The following is a 17090-nucleotide window of genomic DNA, read 5'->3' as shown; positions in this document are numbered from 1 at the left end:
GCTTTGAGGGAAATTACAAACGGTCACTATCCATCTGGTTTCAGGATAAATCACAGTGCAATTATTGCTACCCCTCTGATGTTGCTTCTGTTGGCTTCTCTCTAAACGGACTTCTCCTCATACCCCAGTTTCTTGTTTTCATGTAAACTTTGCAATGTTTATACCCACTGCAAGATAGGTCCTGGCAACTCGTATTAAACTACTTTACAATCTAATTAAGCATAATTGGTTCACCATTCTGGACAGTGGAGAGTATTACCTCAGCTGAAGTAATTGCATGTGCTCACCAGTGTGTAAAAACAGTCACAGTGGTGGATGGTCCACTTTCTGTTTGCCAGAGTGAGAGGGGTCGAGAGGTCTCTGTGGGGTGAAGGTTTAGGTTACGTTTGCAAAAGAGCCTTCAAGCTCTTCTGCAAATAAGAGTTGGAGATCAAACATCAAAGCTGGTTCTGGGGTGCTGTGTTAGGTTTGGGTGGGAGGTGGGGTCCACTGACAGGTCTGGCGAACAGACATCAGAGCAGGAAACCCCTCTACATGTCTTCCCCTGTGTTCTCTCTCAAATCTCAAGATAACCCTGGTCCCCTAACACTAAATCCTAACCTCTGTGACACTGGTACCGCTTGACAAGTCTTCCATCTGACCCCACTTCGTCACATGCTGGACCCTTCCCTCCTGATAATCCTCTCAGTCAAGTGACAAAGGGTCAGCTGAGTAAGCTGTAAAGTAATTCAGGAATGAGTGCGTGGAAAGGTCGGCGAGCTTAATCAAAGCTGCACAGCGTAAAGTATGTTCTGCGGAACATTTTTGCACTGAAGTGGGCCAATAAGCTGTGCAGCACTACGAAGTGCCTGGCAAGCACTTTCCTTTGTCTCCTCTGCCATAAAAGGATTAATAAGGAGAGACAAAGCTGGCTGTGACCTTTAATTCCCCTGCTTTTCCCTTTCATGGATTCTTCATTATGTCACCTCTTAACTTCATCTCTCTGCTAAATAGAGAACTTTATCTCTGTTGTTCTGCTTCCCTGGCTGTCTTCCTGAGTTCGGTATAAATTGCAGCTACTCATAAACATGGCTCCTAGCTTGTTTAATGGAAATAAAACAGAACACCGAGATTAAGTTTAGCTGTCAGAATCGCAGTCTTGTCTACAGAGTTACTTGACCCTCCATATTTCTTGGTATCCAGGACACTTGAGGAACTGGAGACAACAAAGAATTTCTGCTAACATGAAGGAGCTACTAGTCAATGAGACACTAGCGCCCCTCGCAGGAAACAAAAGCTACTACTGCCAAAAAAAAACCAACTGAATTCTTCAGTTACAGTGCCATGTTTTGGCCAACCTGTCTCTCAAGGGATAAGCGGTTTACTGGAAGTTTTCATGTTTTCTGTTACAGGATCAAGGGGTACAGAAAAATTCGACTGGAAAACAACTGTGATTCTGAAAATTTCATGGTGAGTTTGTGAAAGGAAAGCCTTACCTTCTTGTTTTGTTGCAAACTGTGTGAAAGAAAACAATTTTCTTTGTTTTATTTGATTTTACTGCTGAGATCTGTGTTGTAGATTTACGAGAAAATCACTGAAATCATATCCAAATAGGCCTGCCATATTTAAGGGAAACAGTATCCCAAGGGAGGACTGTTAGTTACAAATTTAGTATCCAATAGTACAGTGTGTGATGTTTGATTGGCATATCTACTGGCCACTGGACAGATTGTTGAGAGAGGGAGAGAGAAGTCGGATGACAAGGAGATAGAAAGTAAAGCAAGAATGCTAAACAGAGAGAGCGCCTAACAGAGCATAGTAAAAACAGGGAGGCACAGATACAGAAGCAACAAGCTGCAGAGACTCAGCTGACAAGAGAGGACACTGTCCTGATCCTTTTCACTCTCTGTGGCCATGTCTGACTGTGAGGGGCTAACAATGGGTAAGACAAAACAGAGAGTCTGCGTGACTCCTGCATGGAAGTGTGCACATGTATGTGGTGCATATGTTTGCATACATGTCTGTAAATTGTTTGGATGTCAAAGTCTGCATAGTGTTTGTGTGTGTGTGTGTGTGTGTGTGTGTGTGTGTGTGTGTGTGTGTGTGTGTGTGTGTGTTTGTGTGTGTCTGTGTGTGTGTGTGTGTGTGTGTGTGTGTGTGTGTGTGTGTGTGTGTGTGTGTGTGTGTGTTTTCTGTCAATGTGTGTATGTTTGAGGGCAGGGGTCTTTCTTGGCCAATCCTGTTTTAGTCTAGGCCCTCCACTGGGACAGCTCACCCAGCAAGAATTCAGCTGCAAAGATGGGCCTGTTCAGTTTGGGCCCTTATATGGAAACTTGGAGCAATTCCCCTCTGGTTTCATCAAAATAATTTGGAACGACTTTGCAGAAGTTTTAATCAGAGATATGTAGAAAATGAAAGAGAGGAGAGAGACAGTAGAGAAAAAAGGTCAGGCTGGATGGAGGTAGAAAACTCGTAGTACGTCTTGTGCATCTCGTCAGTCCCTCCCACTGTTCCTGAAAGATCTGTGGACACAACAGTGCTGCATGTGACCTGGCTGTTCCAGGGCTATGGGCTCAAATGCTACAAAGATATGTTGTCTGTATCTGCAAGTGTCTGCTTCGATGTGTGAGTTTCTGTATGGGTGTGTGTGTGTGTGTGTGTGTGTGTGTGTGTGTGTGTGTTTCCGCATTAAATGAAGGGTCATTTCCCTCAAGTGCACCCGAGCTGACAGAGGAGCTAAAACATTACAAGCGCCCGGCTGACAGACTAACAGAAACAATCAGTTACAAATAGAAACCTTCCCTTGTCATGTTCTTTCACTTGCCCATGTTTCATTCTCTTACCCCTTTCCCTCTGCCTCCTCTTTATCTTCCCTCCCTGTCCTTTTATCCCCTCTTTTTCCTGGTTCCTCCCTGGCTCAATCCATGCATGGTTCCCTCTTCAGTATAATTAAACGTGACTAAGCAGCATGAAAAGTGTTTGATGTTGTCAGTTACATAAGCCGCAGCCTTGGCAACAACTGCCAAGTTTGTGGTAATTGCATTTGATAGGCAGCTGACCATCATCTGACCACACCTCCATTATCATATCACATCATTCACATTTACCAGGAAATGCCATCAAGCTTGATCGGCTAAATAACTTTGATTCTTTTACTAACACACCGAAACAGCCCTAAGTCAGTGTGTCCTGTCCTTGTTTGCTCCACACGCAGATAACACAAACTTATTAACCACTTAAAGACCAATATTACATTAAAATGACCCCTTGTGTAGCTTTAGAGTAACAGGTTCAATGTCTTTTTTCCACACTGATAATATTTTTAGCTTATATTTTGTGTCTGATTGTTGAGTAGAATATTCAAATGCAAGGTGTCAATTTCATGGCTGCACAAATGCATCAAAGGGGAACTGTGAATTTCTTGTGCACTATTTTCAGTGAGGAGATGCCTCATTACTTTTATTTAAACATTTGGCACATTTGCAAACTTTGAGATCTTTACCAGAATTTAAAGGGGAACTCCACCGATTTGACCCGTCTATGGGTCTTTGGGAGTACAACTGCATATTTAAAAAAAAAAAAAAAAGTTGTGTAAAGGCTGCTCCCTTTTCTTTTAATCTTCATGAGTATTATGAGTCCAACCCAGTAATGTTATTGCAGTTAAATGCTCAATGGGTGGAGTACTCTTTTAAAATAAGTTCTGTTCTTCAAAAAACAGATGCCTGTGTGCAAAGGTGATGCAATTGGCAGCCCACTAAGAATCCGTGCCACTGAAGAGGATAACAAGAAGTGTATATGTTGAGCACAATCATCTGAATGAAACGGTACAGGTAGAAACAACCTTTTTGGAAATATAGCCTAGTAGCTTGGGAGTCAAGGAAGTTTCTAGATTCTGAATCATTGGTTTCACTGAGCAATATACAAAACACATTAATGTCCAAATTGTTTTGGAAACAATGTCAACACCCCAAGGTTGTCAATTGCAAATAATGTACTGATGTTTTAAGTGTTATTTTATCTTAATGGGTTACTTTGGAGGATTGTTACTGTGTCGTAATTATAGGCTCTAAGGGAAATAAATGTGTGCAGTGACAGGATGTAGCTACGTCCTGATAGTCAGCGTTAGACTTGATTGTTTAAGTTCCATAGTGGACTTACACATTCGGTTCTAAGCACTGTCTTTCAGAAAGAGGACGAAATAAACTGTTGCAGTTCAACAAATGTCCTGCAGGTGCCAGTAATAGCCTATTTTATGGCTGGTGGTACTGCTCATGGAGTGAAGGAAAAGCAGAGTGTCACGAAAAGTTGTAAGTTAAACAGGAAAAAAGGATAAAGACGGGGCTGGGGATAAAAAAGGGGATGAGGTACTAAAGTGGGGGAAATGATATATAGCAAAAGGGGAGAAGTGAGTGGGAAATGAAAAGGAGACAGGGAGAGTAGGATGAAGGGGCGAGGAGCAAGGTGGTAGGTGTTTCCAAGGAGATCAGTTTGGTGAAAAGTGAAAAGCAGCACCGGCTGATAACTGAGACTTATGGGGGCATCAGTGGAAGCTGACAAGTCTTTATGTGAGAGAAAAACCATCAGCATCCAGTTGCCACCACCTGCAATACAGATGCTGTACATGGACACGTGTGTGTGTGTGTGTGCATATGTGTGTGTGTGGGCATGCTGGAGTGAGAGTGTTCTAAAATGCAGATGAGCGATGAAGACAGCGTCATGGCCCGCTGACATCGGCCCTCCATCTGTGCCCTGAATACGAGGACAAGTAGCTTTGCTGATTTTAAACCTATTCCTCTCGTTAACAAACTGGCTGAAAATGGGTCAGTTGTCACACAGGTTTCAGCACAGTCACCTGCAGTTTTGTGTGCGTGAGTATTTGAGACATACAGGGAGGAGCGTGCCTGCCACCAACATATGCATTGGAGTACATTGTGCAGCAGCAGATGGCAGATTTCCTCAGCAGAGTTCATTTTAGGTTGTATCGATTGAAGGACTGAGTCGGTCTGACTTTGAAAGGAGCAGGAGAGGAGAGACCAGCAAGTGCAAGAAGAAAAGTAATTTGATGCAGGAAAAAGAAGATAAAAAGAATAACATGAAATGGAAAGAACAGGCATTAGAGATTTTATAGTGTTTGGCTGTAGGAGGTGGTGCATCAAAAGTGGGTAAAAGATAACATTGTGTGGAGAAGGGGTATGTGTTTTCACCCTTGGTCATGACAGGTGACAAATTAAAGGCAAAATCAACATAAAATGTCTTAGTAAAGTGTTGAGCCACCACGTGCCACCAGATCAGCTTCAGTGCGCCTTGGCATTTATTCTACAAGTCTGTCGAACTCCACTGGAGGGATGGAAACACCATTCTTCCAAAAGAAATTCCCTCATTTGGTGTTTTAATGACAGCGGTGGAGAGCGCTGTCTAACACATCAATCCAAAATCTACCATAGGTGTTCATTGGGGTTGAGATCTGGTGACTGCGAAGGCCACAGCATATGATAATTTTCATACTCATCAAACCATTCATTGACCCCTCGTGCCCCGTGGATGGGGGCATTGTCAACATTGTCATCCTGTTTCTACACTAATTTTGTCTATATATACAGAATATATCTATAGAAGTGTATATCTGTGTATAGGCTCGTACAGAGAGAGAAAGAGTAGCGCAGAGTTCATGGTTGTTCAGGAAATGGGGGAAGGGTGTACATGGATGTTTCAGCGGCCAAGTCAGATGTGATTAATGTTGTTGTCGCTTGAGAGAACACACAGCACACTCAGGGATGCACAGTGTGTGTCCATATTACACACCATAGCACTCTTTGATTTTCATGGTGCATGTAGATTGCCATACTTTAGATAAATTGATCATTTTCACAGTTGTAGGAGACATTGACAAATTACAGTGTCTCCTGCTGACCTGCAAGGTCCTGTTTTCTGCTTTTTAATGGCCATACTCAACAGCAGTCGCATTAGTAGATTTCCGTAGACTGCAATCCACTGAATTACACCAATCCTGTTCCACGTCTGTGTCCGAGTTATGCCTCATTAACATATAGATTAGATATAGAGAAGTCAGTGTGGTTTATAACCCCTTCTTCCCCTCTTCTACGGCATCATTAGTTTGAAGGCAAGGAGGTCAGGCAGGGAGGAAAGAGGCGTGAAGAGGTACCAAAGGGTGACGCAGAAGCAATGAAGGCTCGCGTAATATTCACAATATGATTTGATACGGTGGGTCATGATGTTATGAATGTCATACTTTTTCTGCAGACTAATACTCTTTGTGTGACCATCTGCTTTTTTTCTGTCGCCTGCCTGCCTGCCTGCCTATCTGTTCACGTCTGTCCTCTCAAAGTGTTTGCTGGTGCTTGCCTGTGTGCTGCTCCTGTTCTCTGCACATGTTCAATATCTATTTTGCATGTCTGCCCACGCTATCCTGGAAGAAGGAGCACTCCTCTTTTGGCTTTCTTGCAGTTTGTTCCCTTTTCTCTGTGTTAAAGGAAGGATTAAAGGTGTTTTTCCTAATCCAAATTGAGTGTCTAAATATAAAGGGTGCTGTACGCTGCACAGATTGTAAAACTCTTTGGGGCAAATGTGTGATTTGTGATTTTGGGCTACATAAATAAAACTGACTTGACTTGACTCTCGACAGAGACTCAACGAACTACTGTGCAATCTCAACAGAGACAGAGACGTTGTTATGGTCGATAAAAGGTTGAATCCTTCATCTCTGAAACACATTGTATGGCTGAAGAGCTGGTTGAAATAAGAGAGTTATTTCTGGAAAAATCTTTTCTTAACACTGGGTCATATATTGTATATGAACCAGTGGAGTTGAGCTTAAATTCACATTTGGATTAAGGTTTTGCCCTTTTAGGAGTTCTACATTTGGTAGATGTATTCACTTAAATGTTTTAATTCACTTTTAGACTGTCAGCCAGATAAACTTTGTGGACCTTGTGTTACTACTTAATAGCTTATCACATAAGCTTTGTTTAAGCCTGTGTTAATTGTCCTTGGAGTTGTTCATGATTCTCAACCAGTGGTGAAATGCAAGTACAATGACACAAGTACTGTATTTAAATTCACATTTTGGGTTACTTATACTTCCATTGTACTTCAACTCCAATTCATTTCAGAGCACAATATTACACTTTTTACTCCACTTCATCTATTTGACAGCTACAGTACACTTTGGAAAAATAACATTTTGCACACAAAATCAATGATGACCTCATGAAATATGATGCAATGTATAGATTCATTTACCCAGCATTACACCAAGAAGCTATATTTAGCTCCAACTTCACCAGTTACAACAAAAAAATTTTCTGCACAATTGCACAAGTATATTTTTTTTATAATACTTCTGTACTTAGGTCAAATTTTGAAAGCAGGACTTTGGTTTGTACTGATATTTATACTTAAGTACAGGATCTGAATACTTACGCTACCACTGTAATCATTTTGGTATTATCGACATCTCAGTAGGATTTTACATTTCTGAGAATCTTACACTACTAAGGATACAGGATGAGGATTGGGAGTTTGGGGTTCTTTTTAGTTATTGTTGCTAAGTGGCTATGACATACAGTAGCTGCCAATGATAGCTGGCCATAGACAGTTGAAGTGGGCGTCAACACTGGACAGTTTATTATGTGCGGTAAAATACAGCCTTAAAATTCACAGTGGACATATTAAGAGGTATAATTTGTCACAGAACAAAATGTCAGGTTTATCACAGACCTTATTGTTTTGCATAAATCAAAAACTCCGTGGGAAATAACAAATTCAGAGTTCAGCTTTGGCTTAAAAACTGCTGACTCACTTTATGTCTTTAGAGCTACAAACTTTAACACACTTATTGTAAAACTCAACTGAAAGTTAGGTGATGGTATTTATGATGGACAATCCAGATAGGGTGTTACCAATGATCCTGTGCTAAATGGAGAGACAGCATACTGTAATACACACATGGTTTTGTGATCTATAATTCTTCAGTGCTTTTTGACCTGTGATTGACAGGGTAATATATACGACCATACAGGGAAGATGAGCTGGAATAGGACATATAACGCTGCTCTACAGCCTTGGGATTAGGAGCTATTTACAGACCAAAAGCAGATTCTCCTCTTCTACGTTCGCGTGCCTTGGCTGTCTCTTTCCCATAAGGCTGTCTTTGACACCGCATCCATAGAGACTTAGCAGGGGATAGGATTTTTGTGTTTCAAGCCTGAGCCACCAAACACTTTCACTATCATTACCTTCAATACAATATGCATTGCCTTGTTTATCTCATAGTGACTGTAGCTGCAGCACCCATACAGTGCTGTAATTGAAAAGACAAATGGATCCAATGACAGAGTAAAAAACCGGTATTGATGTTAAAACCTTAAAAATACGTTTTCCTTTAATCATTAAATAGCCCTACTGTGACACTCGCAAAATATTGTACATTCCCACGACTCCCTCTTTCTCTAAAATTCTTAAATGTGGTTAAATGTGGGTCTTTGTAGATATTACAGAGTCTGGCAACGGATTTCTACATGCATAATGCTATTAAAGACCATGACCAAAAGACTGTGCTAAAAACACAAGTGGTAACCCAGTTTTCCTGGATCATAACATCATTATGTGGCATTGCTGCTGCTTGTGTGGCCCACGACAGTACAATGCAGTGTAGATACCACTTGCTTTCATCCTGTGGCCTTGTTTCTGTGCACTGATATCACAACAAATATGCAATACAATTTATATTAGTCACCTGCTTCTGCTGGAAACTTTGGCTGAAATATTCAGTTTGGTGCAGCAGATGGCACAATAAAGTATTGAAACACATTTGCATACAATATTAACTTAACAATTTTAGCCATGCTAATAGCTCTATGGATGGTAGTGTCAATCTGTAAGTCCACCATTTTGGTCCAGACTGAAATGTCTCATCAACTCTTGGATCGACTACAATTAAATTTTGTCCGGACATTTATGGTGCCCAGAGGATGAATCTTGATGACTTTGGTGGTCATGGTAATTGACAATTATTGTATTGATTGATGTGAAATGTGTTTACTACCAAACACCTGAAAAAACTAATGCCGTTAGTGTGCTAAACACGTTAACATACTCATTGTGAGCATGACAGCATGCTAAAGTTAGCATTTAGCTCAAAGCTCCGCTGTCCCTAAAGCCTCATAACCGCTCGCATGGCTGTAGGCTCTCATTTAGCTTCCTTCAGTAATAATGTTATATGGATGGCAGGTAAGAAGGTAGATGATTTACTGGGATAAGTCACAGATCATGTACCATGTTGAGGGTTTGAATGCAGTATTTTTGTTGTCATGAGAGTCCTCATATTCTGCCTGATGCAGCCCCTTGTGCGTTTTCTTATGCAGAGCTGTGAATAAAACGTTATCACTCTGCTGGATTCTCCACCACTGAAACTAGGTCACACTTCCACTGCATAAGTCATGATGACATAAACTTTCAACAAATGCTCTTCTTTATGGATTCAAGTGGATCTTGTCTGATTAAACTAAACTATTTGTCTCTCTTGCACGCACAAAGCAGACAGTGGCTTGTCAGTTTTCTCCTAATTAGTGTTGGACTAGATCTTGATAAATGGATCATGAGCTGAAATCACTAACACATAGTACGCAGGCAGTCTCTTTACTTTTAATTCTTGAAGCTAATAATCTCCAACATAAGGGCACCAGAGTTCATAATTCAGTGTCATAAAATATGCTTTAATCTGGACTCCACACCGATAAACATGTATTAGAAATGACAGCTTATTTTCTCCAGCAGGTGGGAAATGATGCATTTTCAACAGTCACTCAGTTGATTTACTCTGCCCTCTCTCATTCAGTCTGTCTCTCCCTTTCTCTATCTCTGCTCTCCTGTCCAGACAGTTATTAAAAAGAGTGAACCTTTCAGTCACGGACAGTTTTACATCCTCTAGTGGTCTGGTCTCTCCTTGCCATCTCCGTGCATCACTAGCACAGATACAGTTATTCGATATCACACTGTCACGCTTTGAGAGTGGATCTTGGTTTTATCGAGTAAAGACTAAGATAAGATAAGATATGAAAAGATAAACCTTTAATGTTTCTAATGGAGAAATTTGGACATTTTCATGTCAATGATAAATTCAAATTATATACACATTTTATACTTAAAAAAAATAGAGGAAGCAGGGCAGTTCATATGAATATCAAATAGATATAACATTTAAAATGTAGTGTTTTTGTCATTGATCAGTCTGTTCAATATCTACAAAAGAACAAGACTAGAGTCAACAGCATACTAGTAGCTTTGTGAGTCTATACTTAGGCAAAGCTCTGTACTAAATGCTTACATTTAGCATGCTAACATGTTCAAGATGACGCTGCTAACATGCGGAATCTAAGCAGGTATCCAGTTTACTATTTTTACCATCTTAGTTAGCATGCTAGCATGCTAACATTTTCTAATTAGCATTAAACACATATACAGCTGAGGCTGATGGGCATGGCGCTAGTTTAGCAGGTATTTCAAAAGCCAAAGTATCGGCAACGAACCAAATTTCATGGCAATCCTTTCAATAGTTGTCAAGACATTTTTCCCAAAACTACAATTGTCAACCTGCTGGTGGCACTGATGCAAAGTCAGTGGATCACAAAAGTGATAAGGATTCATCCTCTAGGGACCATGAATGTTTGTGCAAAATTTCATGGCAATCCATACAATAGTTGTTGAGATATTTCTGGACAGACCAGTCAATTGACAAATCGTAATCCATAGAGCTATACTGCTGAAATGGCTACAAACAGATTACTTTAGGTCTAAAATTAATATCAGCCTTTACGTTCTTCACTGTTGCTTGTACTGTAAGACAATGAGTTGGCATAATGACCAGACTGTTAAACTCATGAACTCTGTGTGAATGTTATCACCAGGTAAATAAATGAATAACACTTGTTTCTTGGTGAGGATTTTCCGCTCTCTCTTTCCTGTTGGCTTGCACTCTTTGCTTTGGCACAGGCTAATATTGGGTGACCTTTGCTACCTGCTGCTACATTTGCATTTTAGATTTAACACATTCACCTCTCGTTTTTCAGGTCGTTTCAGTGAAAAATAGACAATCCCAGTGTTGTTTTTGACCTGTGAGTGTGCCTTTACTTATTTCCCTCTGTAAAGATGGCAACAGGCCTAGTGTCACTACCATATTGTAATGATTATCCAGTTGGAGTAAACCTTAACACAGCAGCCTAAAATCACTGTCATTAAGGCATGTATACAGTCTGACCAGCTTGACTGACTATAAAATGTTACGTGTCCCTAGGCTTTGTCTAAATTCAGTGTTTATATGAGTCATTTAGACCCCAGGTTGGATTAATTCGGTCTAAAGCACAAAGCAGCCCAATAACCAGGACAGACACACAGATGGTGGCTGGATCACACAGAGGATTGACCTTGTTTCCTCCTCGGATCTGGATTTGATTGTGTATAATCCTGGCCCACTGACAGACTGACTGATCATCTGTGGGTAAAATGAACTTCAGCAGTTTCCGTCTGAAAAGAAAAAAAAAAAAAGATATGAACCCATTCAGTTTGAAGTGCCTCCTAAGAACGACAGCCGTAAAAACAGAATCAGCGGGGAAGGTGAGAAATGAAAGGAGATCTGATGCCAAGTCTTGTTAAAGTGCTCTTGAGCAAGACGGTGAACCCCTACCAGATGTTTTATGGTAAGATACCTAACCCTGTTGATCAGACCACACTGGTTTTGCAAAAATATCAGACAATTAGAGGGCTTCTTTTTCTCTCTGCATGATTTACATTTCCCCTAAATTTCCCTTTTGTAAATGCATGTATGCCAGTGGACCCTCTGGATTCACTGACGAGTGGTTGAAGGGCGGAACAATCGAGAGGTGTGGAGCGAGGAGGGATGGAGCAGCAGCGGTTCCGCCACCTGCCACCTGCGGTGTTGTGGGTGGGATTTAGAGACCCACAGGGGGTTGAATTTTGGAGGGAATATACCCCAGTTTTAGCTGCCTCTTCTCATGTGAGTATATGCGACAGACACACAAAAAACAGATCTGTCCCTAATCTAGATCCCAAATCTGCCCCCAAAATGAGATTTACAGTAATCTGAACCCCTCAGACAAAACACCACTGTGACTAGAGTCGTCAGAACAAAGCACAAAGGATGTTTACTGTGTGTTGCTTGTACTCTGGGCCAGGAGCTGCATGAAATTCCTTTCTGTATCTGAATCAAAACACTGGATATTGTGGCCGTTTTGTCGTTAAATGCAAATACCTTGGGGCCTTTTTACGCATTCTAATTGTAAGAATATTAACTATAGATGCAGACAAAGAGCAATGTGCACAAAAGGTGTAAAGGTCAACACTTAATCTTACTCTCTGGGTGTTTTGAAATTTTTATATCCCTGTGATTCACAAAACAAGTATTACAACTTGCAAATGGAACATTGACCTTATTGTGCGTCACAACGTGCACCTTGTTTTCTCACATAAACCTGTCTGCCACTGAGCTTACTAGATCTCACGGTGGCTTGATGTTATTGTGTAATAAATGCAATGTTTCCCTGAGGGAGTGGAGGGAGAGAGAGGGCTGCAGCTGTGAAGTCAACAGCGTGGAGGCCTTGAACCATAAACCGATCAAGGCTTTACTCATCTACCGTTAAAAAAAGTGCTTCACCGCTTCCCTTTCATCCTCCTGTTAAACGTCAAATCTTGCCGGGGCCCCTTGGAACAAGAAACAATTTTGGATATTCTTGCAGATACCTGCACAGACCGAGCTTCAGGCAGGCAGATTATATTGCCTCTGCTGGGCCTCCATAAAAACAGCGAGTGAAACAAATATATCCTTTCATGGTCTCTCCCACTGTTGTCTTTAGAGCATCCCTGCCTTTGTGTAATTTTGTCAACTCTGTCTTGTGATCTGGGGGGGGGGGGTCCAACATGAATATAGGCCACACACTCTTCTTTAGGCTTATTATTTTTCCCTGCAAGCTTGAGTTATAAATAATGCAGAGGCCCCCCTGAAATGTATATACAAACCCCCAGTCAGAATTAAGAAGCACCCAATTTCCCCCTTCTATTCGATGGGATCTCCCCCCTTTTCCCTTCACTAAACTCCCACCCTGCTCACTTTTTAATTTGATCCTTCTCTCTATACCCCTCATCCTCCTCAAGCACTCTCTCTTTCTTTTTTCTCCCCCCCCCCCCATCCCATTTATTTCTCTCTTTCATCAATCCCCTAGTCTCCCCTGCATTCTCTCCCCCTCTTGTCCTTGTTTTAGGGATCCCTCGGTCTCTGTGCAGTCTGCGGCGGGCCAGATAAGACAGACAGAGGACAGGATGATAATCGTATTTAGCCACAGTAGGGATCCCCAGGCAGTATTCAGCTTGAATGTTTTGTGGCGGCTGCAGGAAAGATGTGACGTTAGTTTTTTATGGTGTGTCCCCGTTTGACTCCATACCATTACATACAGTGTGTGTGTGTGTGTGTGTGTGTGTGTGTGTGTGTGTGTGTGTGTGTGTGTGTGTGTGTGTGTGTGTGTGTGTTATAAACAAACAAGTGATTTGGTTTTCCTTATTTGTTTGCATTTTGTCTCCTCCTCTCCTCTTATTTCCTCTCCTAACCTTCCTTGTCCTCTCTTCTTCTATCTTCTCCCTCCATATTTCCTCTTTTCCTCCCCTCCTCTCCTCCCTTCCTCTCTCCTCTTTTGTCCTCTCCTCTCCTCCTTTCATCCTTTCTCCTCTCCTTTCATCTCCTCCCTTTTCTCCTCCCATAACCTGTCCCCCTTCCTACCCTGTTTTCCTCTCCTGTTTTTCCATCTTCTCCTATCTTCTCCTCCTCTACCCTACCTCGCCCTCTCCTATCCTTTCATCCCCATCTCCTCTTTTGCCCCCCCCCCTCTCCTCTTCTATTCTCTCCCCTCTCCTGTCTGGTCTCTTTCCTCTCCTATCCTTCCCACTGATACCCTACTTTGTCCTATCCTCTCCTCATCTCTCCTTTTCTCCCCTCTTTCTCTTCCCCCCTCTTTTTTTCTCTTCTCTTCTCTTCTTTCATCTTTTCTCCCCTCATACCTTACCTTGTCCCCTCCTCTGCTCCTCTCTTCTCTCCTCCTTTCCCCTCCTTCTCTTTCACTCTCTACCTTGTCTTCACCCGTTCTTTCATCTCTTCCTCTCTCCTCCTTTTTATTCTCCTTTCCTTTCTTCTCTTCCCTCACTTCCTCTATCCTCTCCTTTCCTCTCTCACCAACCAAAAGGAGGAGGATCTATCTGCAAGGCCCAGCCCCCTGCGCTCTGACTCGTCCACACTGTGTGACAGGGGAAGGCTGGGCTGTCCCGAGAATTATCTAAACACTCACACACACACAGTCCCTGACGCACACACACACACACACAGTAACTGCCTGTGCCAGAGCCTGCCTGCGCTCTCAGCTCAAGCCCTCTTAAAGCTGTTTTTTTCTGCTGGAGATCAGTAAGAGCTAACGACACACAGCTGCCTCTGCTGAAGACAGAAGAAGGACAAGAGGAGAAGAGAGGGAGGGGGAAAAGAGGGAGGAGAGGACAAGCTCGGGGGAAAACAAAACCACCAGCAGCCTCTTAACTCCTTGCATCTGTGCGGTGCAGTCGTTCTTCAGCAGGGAGTGTTTTTCTGCTGTGATTCAGGACTTTTTTGTTAGGGGGGGGGTAAGAAGAGGAAAAGAAGAGGGGTTGGAGTTCACATGACATAATCGGAGTGAATGGGTTGCCATGGTGACTCACCCAGGGAGCCTGACCCGTGCAGAGTGAATGGAGGGAGCGCCTTGAACGCCAAGTGAACTAAACTAACGGAGGGGAGTCACCGGAGAGAGAGAGAGAGAGAGAGCAAGAGAGGGAGGGAGAGGAGAGATCGAAGGAGTGGTGGATAAAAGTAGGAGCATAGAGGAGCCGAGCAGAGGCTGAGAATGGAGGACGGGTTTTCCAGCTACAGCAGCTTGTATGACACCTCATCACTGCTACAGTTCTGCAACGGTAAAACTAAATAATCCTTCTTCCCCCATCCTTCTCCTCCCTCTGCTGCATGTTGTTGCTCTGGACTTGACATGTCATCAGCTGACTGGCTAAACTTGACACCAAACAGAGGTGCACTTATGTGTCTTTGTGCGTCTGCGTTGCAGACATGAGCTATTTTAGCTCCAGCTCTCGGGGCTTTGGTGAAATGAGTTCAACCGTCATGCTCCTGTGCACGACTTTAACATTTTCCCTCACTGTTTAAACCTGGCTGCTCTTTTTTAGTACAGATTAACCATTAGACGTAGAGGAGATGATTTGAATATTTAAGGTAGAGCCTTTACTCCAGAGGACATTTACAGAAAAAACAAAAACAAAAAAAACCAAAACATTGTAGATTTAAAAGGAAGTTTCTGGAATCAGTGCCAGAATAATGTCAACAGGACACGACACCCAGCAGCCATCACGAGAGCTCATAAACAAAGAAGGAGGGAAGATGAGGAACAGTCCTTTGCTCACAGTGCTGCCCTGATTACTCTGGTTCTGCTTGATGTGATGAGGGGTATGTAATGAATATATTTCTCCCCTGTTGGCTGATTGCGATCAGTTTGCTGAATGAGACAATACAGGAACGACAGAACAGGATACTATTGCTCATGTTCTGCTCGCTGTTCTAATGTAATTTATTTGCTGGCAGAGGGAGAAATCATACTTCATCCTGCTAATGTTATGGGTGGGAGAGGGTGACTCAGGGAAGAGGGAAAGCAGCATGACACATCAGTATGACATCAGTTTAGGATTTATTACCAAGAAGCTCATCTTTCTTCTTGAAAAGTAAACCTTTATGTAAGATTTATTACTTCAAATTAGAAGCAACTACTAAACTACGGCCATGCACATTCTGCAGTAACACATAATTGTATCCCAGTTCAGCATGTCCTGAATAGTTTCTTTGAAATTGTGTATTGTTTTTAAATGAAGCTCTACGGTACGTTGCCCAGTTGAGTGATCCCATCACTGCTGGCACACTGACAAACTACAGTTAGTGGGCCCGCCACACAAAGGGGATTATCTCCTCCACAATAACCTGTGTTTCTAACAGAGGCTACTGTAGCAGAGGGACTTTAAACCAGGTTTTAGTTGAGCTTCACTCAACCAGTTAACTAAAGATCAAATTAAATGTTTATCATAGGCAGGGTGGAAACCTCCTAAAAAGGTCATGTCCCGCCCCCCTCAGTCTGGCATCTGCATTGTTTTTATAGTACTTTTAAGATTTTTCATTGTGTACCTAGTACTTGTATTGACTGTGTGGTGCTGGTTAGTGAGCGTAAGCTATCAGTGTCGAAGCATACAGTAATATAATTGGCATTGGAGGATAATGAAAAAATCAATAATATTTACTGCGCTGTGTAAGCACTAGCAGTTGATTGGATGAGGGAATACTATTGTCTAACAGATCAAATCGTGGATGTGGAATTGCGTAGAGGAATCTCCTGCCATGGATACTGGTTACTCCACTACTGGCATCAATCACTGATGTGGTGAATCCAGTTAAAAGCTTTTACCCACTAATGGATTTCTCTCATTAAATTCATAGCAGTCACAAAGGAGAAGATGCAGACAAAGAGCAACAGAAGTTAGAGTTAGAGAAGCTTATAGTTGAGATATAGATCAGGCAAAGCTGAAAGGTGTCTAAAATATTGTATATACAGAGCCCTTGGCCCATATGTTACAGTAACAGGTGCTGATTTCTGATAATCCACAGTAACTGAGGGAAGAGAGAAGTGGGTATGCACCTTTTCTATGCCTCTCTGTATTCCTATGAGATGAGCAAAGTGCTGACAGCGCCAGTGATAACACCTGAGGTGGGTCAGTTGGATTGACCTGAAAAACAGGTGTAGCAGTGGCTCTACAGGAATAGAAGCGCTACGACTTCCTCCGAGGAAATGACTGACTTTTAAAATTCTCGCTAACAGCTTTTGGAGTTAATACAGTATGTGTTGCTCTCGAGGCTCAGTGGTTTGGTGACAGGTGAAGAGAGTTTGGTGTCAAAGCAGTGAAATATGGCTAGAAACTTTAACCACTTCGAAATTTGGTCTTGTCTTTTTTACCAAAAG

General features: G+C 42.2%; 1 protein-coding gene across 8 annotated transcripts in view; it reads left to right on the top strand.

Annotated features, from left to right (window-relative positions):
* Nucleotides 1-1393: 1393 nt before the first annotated feature.
* Nucleotides 1394-17090, top strand: part of eml1 (EMAP like 1) — a 54757-nt gene continuing 39060 nt past the window's right edge. For 6 of the 8 annotated variants that reach the window (XM_040136716.1, XM_040136714.1, XM_040136713.1 and 3 more), the window contains exons 1-2: nucleotides 1749-1921; nucleotides 14244-14994. In XM_040136716.1, coding sequence (XP_039992650.1) covers nucleotides 14928-14994 — 67 coding nt within the window. In that variant the 5' untranslated portion in view covers nucleotides 1749-1921; nucleotides 14244-14927. Of the gene's footprint in view, nucleotides 1450-1748; nucleotides 1922-14243; nucleotides 14995-17090 lie in introns of those variants that run through there. The other 2 variants (XM_040136718.1, XM_040136715.1) reach the window with 2 other exon arrangements.

The sequence above is a fragment of the Xiphias gladius genome, chromosome 10 (assembly GCF_016859285.1).
Source record: "Xiphias gladius isolate SHS-SW01 ecotype Sanya breed wild chromosome 10, ASM1685928v1, whole genome shotgun sequence".
Lineage (NCBI taxonomy): Eukaryota > Metazoa > Chordata > Actinopteri > Istiophoriformes > Xiphiidae > Xiphias > Xiphias gladius.
The sequence above is the reverse complement of the archived record's forward strand: the minus strand, read 5'-3'. Positions and strand labels throughout refer to the sequence as shown.